A 7,071-nucleotide genomic window follows, 5' to 3' on the forward strand; every position below is an offset into this window, starting at 1 on the left:
ATGTGGGACTTTATAGTGTAAATTAAAATTTAATCAGACTCTAATATGGATATGAACACGAGTAGAAAAAAATTGCATCAACACACTCACACTAGTGAACAACTTCAAATTTCTCTGAGTTGTGGTGGAGTGGTGACACTGTTTCACCCATAACCAAATGTTTCAGTTCGAGCATTGGATATGAAGAAAATTTTGTTGAAAGCGTTACTCTCGAATGAATCTTGCAATGCGTGATCCAAACATAGACGGGCTCTAATGTGAGCTTCAGACACCGAAACAACTGAGAAACCAAAAAAAAAAAAAAAAAACTTTAAAATGCCCAATATTTCATTCCAGTTCACAAATATCTATTCCAAAACAACAAAAAAAAAAAAAAAAACTTTAAAATGCCCAATATTTCATTCCAGTTCACAAATATCTATCTACATTTCAAAACATGGCAGACGCTTTCCTTCAACTTCTGCTAGACAATCTCACTTCTTTCATCCATGGTAAACTAGTATTATTCTTCGGTTTCGAAAAGGAATTTGAAAAGCTCTCAAGCATGTTTTCCACAATTCAAGCTGTGCTTGAAGATGCTCAAGAGAAGCAATTGAAGGACAAGACAATAGAGAATTGGTTGCAGAAACTCAATGGTGCTGCGTATGAAGTCGATGACATATTGGACGAATGTAAAAGTGAGGCAACAAGATTCGAGCAGTCTCGATTAGGGTTTTATCATCCAGGGATTATTACTTTCCGTCACAAAATTGGGAAAAGGATGAAAGAGATAATGGAGAAAGTAGATGCAATTGCTGAAGAAAGAAGGAAGTTTCATTTCCTTGAAAAAATTACAGAGAGACAAGCCTCTACGCGTGAAACAGGTATGAGTACATCTAAAATATTATAATTTTTCGCGATTTTCACATCTCAACTATACAAACACATTTCAATACTCAACTGTTGGTGCATCTAGTACAGCTTCATTTTAGTTTTTTTTTTTTAAGAAAAGAGTGTCAAGTAGCACTTCCATAGGTTAATTTTGTCTACCTAATCTAGTTAGAATGTTTATTAGTGGTTTTAATTGAATGGGTAACAGTTAAAAGTGGGTTAAAAATCAAAATTAGGGTTCTAGAATCAGAATTAAACGGGTATAAGTGGTCAGCCTTAATTTTTTTCGAATGTTTTTCGCTTAACTTTTGATTGTGGTAAAAAAATCTAGGGTTGTGTAAAATTTTGGAGTTGATTATAGGATTGTATAAAATTCTAGGGTTCATGAGGAAATGAAGGAGGAAAACCGGGAAGAAAATCTGAGAAATAATGGAAAAGTGAAGAAGAAAGGTGAAGAAATGAAGGATTTAAAGGAAATAGAAAAAAATATATTAAGCTCGATTGGTTGTTGTAGATGCCGTGTGGACCAATTTTTATGGGGGATTTTAAGCCCCCACGGACCTATTATCGAGTGATTTCAAACATTTGGCCGACTTAGCATTGAGGTGTGTATAATACAAAGGGTGTTATAGTTTAGGTAGAAAAAAGGCGTTTTGAATAGTTGGGTTATGAAACTAGCGAAAAAAGTGATAGTTTAGGATGTTTTTTATTTGCAAAAAACTAAACATTTCTTGCTGACTCCTTCTAATGAGATCAATTGTAATAAAATTTTCCAACAGGTTTTGTTTTGACTGAACCAGAAGTCTATGGAAGGGACAAAGAGCAGGATGAGATAGTGAAAATTCTGATCAACAATGTTAATGTTGCCAAAGAACTTCCTGTGTTTCCTATAATTGGTATGGGGGGACTAGGAAAGACGACACTTGCCCAAATGATCTTCAATGATGAGAGAGTGACTGAGCATTTCAATCCCAAAATATGGGTTTGTGTCTCAGATGATTTTGATGAGAAGAGGTTGATAAAGACAATTGTAGGAAATATTGAAAGAAGATCTCTGGATGTTGAGGACTTGGCTTCATTTCAGAAGAAGCTTCAGGAGTTATTGACTGGAAAACGATACTTGCTTGTCTTAGATGATGTTTGGAATGATGATCAAGAAAAGTGGGCTAAGTTAAGAGCAGTCTTAAAGGTTGGAGCAAGAGGTGCTTCTGTTCTAGCAACTACTCGTCTCGAAAAGGTTGGATCAATTATGGGAACGTTAGAACCATATCGTTTGTCAAGTTTATCTCAACATGATGGCTTGCTGTTGTTTATGCAACGCGCGTTTGGGCAACAAAGAGAAATAAATTCTAATCTTGTGGCCGTTGGAAAGGAGATTGTGAAGAAATGTGGTGGTGTGCCTTTAGCAGCCAAGACTCTTGGAGGTATTTTACGCTTCAAGAGAGAAGAAAGTGAATGGGAACATGTGAGAGATAATGAGATTTGGAATTTGCCTCAAGATGAAAGTTCTATTCTACCTGCTCTGAGGCTGAGTTATCATCACCTTCCACTTAATTTGAGACAATGTTTTGCATATTGTGCAGTGTTCCCAAAGGACACCAAAATGGAAAAGGATAATCTAATCACTCTTTGGATGGCACATGGTTTTCTTTCATCGAAAGGAAATATGGAGCTAGAAGATGTCGGTAACGAAGTATGGAAAGAATTATACATGAGGTCCTTTTTCCAAGAGGTTGTAGTGGATGAATTTGGTAAAACGTATTTCAAGATGCATGACCTCATTCATGATTTGGCTACATCTCTGATTTCAGCAAACACATCAAGCAGCAATATCCGTCAAGTACGAGTAGGAGAGGAAAATAACATATTGTCCATTGGTTTTTCTAAAACAGTGCCTTCTTACTCTCCCTCACTCCTGAAAATGTTTGTCTCACTAAGGGTGCTTGATATGAGTTACTCGAGAGTGTATCAATTATCATCTTCCATCGGAAATCTAATACATTTAAGGCTCCTGAACCTGTCTAGCACTAGAATTCGTAGTCTTCCCAAGAGATTATGCAAGCTTCAAAATCTCCAGACTCTTAATCTAAAATCTTGTCGCTCACTTTCTTGTCTGCCAAAGCAAACAAGTAAACTAAGTAGTCTTCGGAATCTTCTGCTCGATTACTGTCCATTGACCTCAATGTCACCAAGAATAGGATCGTTGACATGCCTTAAGACTCTAGATTGCTTTGTTATTGGCAAGAGAAAGGGCTATCGACTTGGTGAACTACGAAACCTAAACCTTGGTGGCTCACTTTCAATCACACACCTTGAGAGAGTGAAGAAGGATATAGCTGCAAAAGAAGCCAATTTATCTGCTAAAGCAAATCTCTACTCTTTATGTATGAGTTGGGATAGGTCCGATAGATATGAATCAGAAAATGATTTGGATGAGAAAGTGCTTAAATCCCTCAAACCACACCCCAATCTGAAATCTTTAAAAGTAACTGGCTTCAGAGGTCTCCGTCTCCCGGACTGGATGAACGGTTCAGTTTTGAAAAATGTTGTATCTATTGATATTGATAGCTGTAAAAACTGTTTATGCCTTCCACCCTTTGGAGAGCTGCCTTGTCTAGAAAGTTTATGCTTATTCGGCGGGTCTGTGGATTATATTGAAGACAATGTTCATGGCTGTGGAAGGTTTCCATCGTTGAGACGCCTTGTCATAAAAGGCTTTCCTAACCTGAAAGGATTGCTACAAAAGGAAGGAAAAGATCAATTCCCCATACTTGAGGAAATGGAGATTCATGATTGCCCTATGCTCGTCTTTCCAACCCTTGCTTGTGTCAAGAAATTGGAAGTTTGGGGCAACACAGATGCAACGTCTTTGAGCTCCATATCTGATCTTAGCATTCTCACCTCATTGTGTATTAGTCATAACATCGAACAGACTTCACTCCCAGAAGAAATGTTCAAACGCCTTGCCTATCTCGAGTCCATGAGTATTTCATCCTTCAAAAAACTTAAAGAGCTGCCTACCAGCCTGGCCAGTCTAACTGCTTTGAAGCGTTTGGATATTCGAAGTTGTCATTCACTAGAGAGTCTCCCCGAGCAAGTACTGGAAGGTTTAACTTCACTCACGGAGTTATTCATTCAGGATTGTGAGATGCTAAAAACTCTATCAGAGGGATTGCAACACCTAACAACCCTGACAAGATTAGTAGTTGCTCTTTGTCCAGAGATGGTGACCTTGCCTTTCGGGATTCAAAACTTACACTCTCTTCAATCACTGGTGATCTGGAGTTGCCCTCGCCTGCAATCACTTCCAGCTGGCATTATGGAAACAAAAAATCTGCAGGCGTTGCGAATTGTTTATTGTCCAGAACTGGCAAAGCGCTGCGAGAAGGAGATAGGGGAGGACTGGAACAAAATTGCTCACATTCCAAATGTGTATATCAGTTAGTTTTATTTGTAGTTCTTCTATGGTTCTTTCCATGTAAGCCTTCCATACAGTTGACATAATCTGTGATGCAGCAATGCATGAGGGGATTAGGATATCTTGTAGTAACTAAAATCTTTTGGCACGCGTGTCGCGTGCATGCTACACTTATCACTAAAAAAGCTATATATATTCATTCTCTAGATTGTTGTAGTACTAGTGTTATATAGCACAGTTCTAATGTTTTGCTGAGTAAAATGGATTGCCCATTTTGCAGATGAATCATATTGGAAAGGAAATGAATAACAAAATCATATTGGCCAATTTCTTTCACTTTACCTAAAACAAGCTAACACATGAAAAAGAAAAACAGATACATATACCCCAGTTTAAGTGACATAAAAATTAAAGAAATGTTATTGTATGCTGACTTCTGTAACTTAAAGAACAAAAATTCTCTTGAAACAGGCATGTGAATTTCCAACTGCATGAAAATTATAGGCATATGTGAACTTAAGGGAAGAGGAAGAGTAACTTTCTAAATAAGAAATTTATATATTTATTCATATTATACCATTTCAAACACTATTTCTCAACTTCCAAACAAGCAAAGATGGTCTTTTTAAGTCATTTAAACAAGCACAGTGATCAACACAATTCATTCAAAAGAAACAGAAATACTATCTCAAATGATCACTTATGGACTAAGTTGCTCAGATCCGACACGCACCTGATGAGTGATGACATTTTTGAAGAGTCCGAAGCAACATAGCTTATGGATAGACTTAATGAAATCTCCCATTTTCAGAATCAATGAAAAACTTACACAAAGGTTCACTTATGACTTAATAGAAACCACCTTGTACCACTACAATCTTGTCACTAGGGGTGTTCTCGGTTTGGATAAAAGTCGATCCAAACCAAAAAATCGAACCAACCCGATAAAATAAAATCGATTTTATTTGGGTTTGGTTTGATTTGGTTTTAGATATTTGAAAACCGATAGTATTTAGTTTGGTTATGGTTTTATTCGAAATAACCGAACTGAACCGATGAATTATATACACATATTTTATTAATATTCATACTTAATATATTGTTTTTATAAAACCGAAGAAATAACCGAACCGAACCGAACCGATGAATTATATACATATATTTTATTAATATACATACTTAATATATTGTTTTTATAAACAATTTTAAAGATCTTATACATATTTTCATTAAAATTTCTTTATAATTTACTTATTGAAAGCAAAAATGCCCAAGATGAAACATTTATCTTATTGATTTCATGTATATGAGTGTCTATGACAATTATTTGTGGGACTGAAAATGTTATTGTCTCTTCTTTCTAGGCCAATATAGTGAATTTTAAAGCTTTATTGATAGTAAATTTAGTGATCGAAAGTTCAGTAATTTAAGTCATTCTAACTATTTTTCGTTTTGAATGGATTGTTGTCACTTTTTTCACATTTTGAATGAATTGTTTCTTTTATTTTTGTGTATTTTTAATAACCGAACCAAACCAAACCGAAACCGATAACCAACAAACCGATAAATGTATATTATATTTGGTTTGGTTTTGGTTTTGGTTTTGGTTTTGACCAATAACCGATCCGAACCGACTCGTAAACACCCTTACTTGTCACCATTACTAACCAAATCCCCACTTTAACACATAAAAGCATTTCCACTATTGATAGCTAAATTTAAACATGAACTTATTTGAGAACATTTGAGAAGTTGAAGAAAGGACAAACAGACCTCAAACAAAATCAAGATTTCAAACAGGAACTCAATTTTAGATTCATTATTTATTGTAAACCTGCTAGGTAGTTAATGCATGTCGAACAAACTAACCCTTGTAGAGAGGTTGTTTCTGATAGAGCTCAACTAAACCGTAATAGCAAATAATTTGAAAATCACCAATTCATAGGTCAGTAAAACAAACCCATCAACGATTTCCATCACTTGCATTGCAACAACCTTGCAATTTAGTTAGTAACAAAGTTCAAAAGTAGCTAAACAAAGGGATAACTTAATCTATTGTGGACTCATTTTCATTTCTTTTTCGTTTTCCCGCTACCTTCACTCTTGTCCTTAGTTTTTCCAAATCGACAAAAACCATCTTCATTGTTGGCCTTTCACCTGGATCAAGACTCATGCAACGGCAAGTTAGCTCCGTGATATCAGATGTAGTTTGATCATCAACATCTTCGAAGCATTTATGAACAAAAAAGTCAGGTTTACAAATATTGAGAACAGAAGGATGAGATAAATCAAGCTTCGTTTTGGTTATCAACTCCATCAGTAGAAGACCAAATATATAAACATCAGATTTCATCGTCCAACCTGCATTGGTCCAGGAAAATAAGAATACAGCTTCTTTTTAGCAGATAAATTGTTTGTCCACAGTATGCATGTTATCACTCATTAGTCATCCAATAGTTACAACATTAGTTATTTCTTTTTAGCAGTAGTTATTTCCTTTTAGTAGTAATTATTTTCCTGTAATAGTGCAGTTTTTCATTCTAGTAATGTTAGGAAGTCATGTCCTAGTTTCTAGGGATAGTTATCTTTTTTAGTGTTGTATTTAAACTATTTGTTTGTCTCAGGAAATGTAAGCAGAAAAGTAATTTCAGTTTTTGAGTACTTTAACTCAAGAGATTGCAGGTTCTCTCTTAACAAACCAGCACCATAGGTCATAAGAAGAAAACTTCAGATTTTATCTTGCAGCGTTCCATAAATAGATCCATAACAGGGGACCATAACAA

At 35.6% G+C, this 7,071-nt stretch overlaps 1 protein-coding gene across 1 annotated transcript; it reads left to right on the plus strand.

Annotated features, from left to right (window-relative positions):
* Window positions 1–394: 394 nt before the first annotated feature.
* On the plus strand, window positions 395–4,494 carry LOC102584764 (putative disease resistance protein RGA4). Its single transcript, XM_006355822.2, has 2 exons — window positions 395–863; window positions 1,650–4,494. Exons 1-2 carry the CDS (start codon window positions 437–439, stop codon window positions 4,313–4,315), a joined length of 3,093 nt encoding a protein of 1,030 aa, XP_006355884.1. The 5' UTR covers window positions 395–436; the 3' UTR covers window positions 4,316–4,494.
* The last annotated feature ends 2,577 nt before the right edge of the window (window positions 4,495–7,071 follow it).

Source organism: Solanum tuberosum, unplaced genomic scaffold (genome assembly GCF_000226075.1).
Source record: "Solanum tuberosum cultivar DM 1-3 516 R44 unplaced genomic scaffold, SolTub_3.0 scf00207, whole genome shotgun sequence".
NCBI classification, from domain to species: domain Eukaryota; kingdom Viridiplantae; phylum Streptophyta; class Magnoliopsida; order Solanales; family Solanaceae; genus Solanum; species Solanum tuberosum.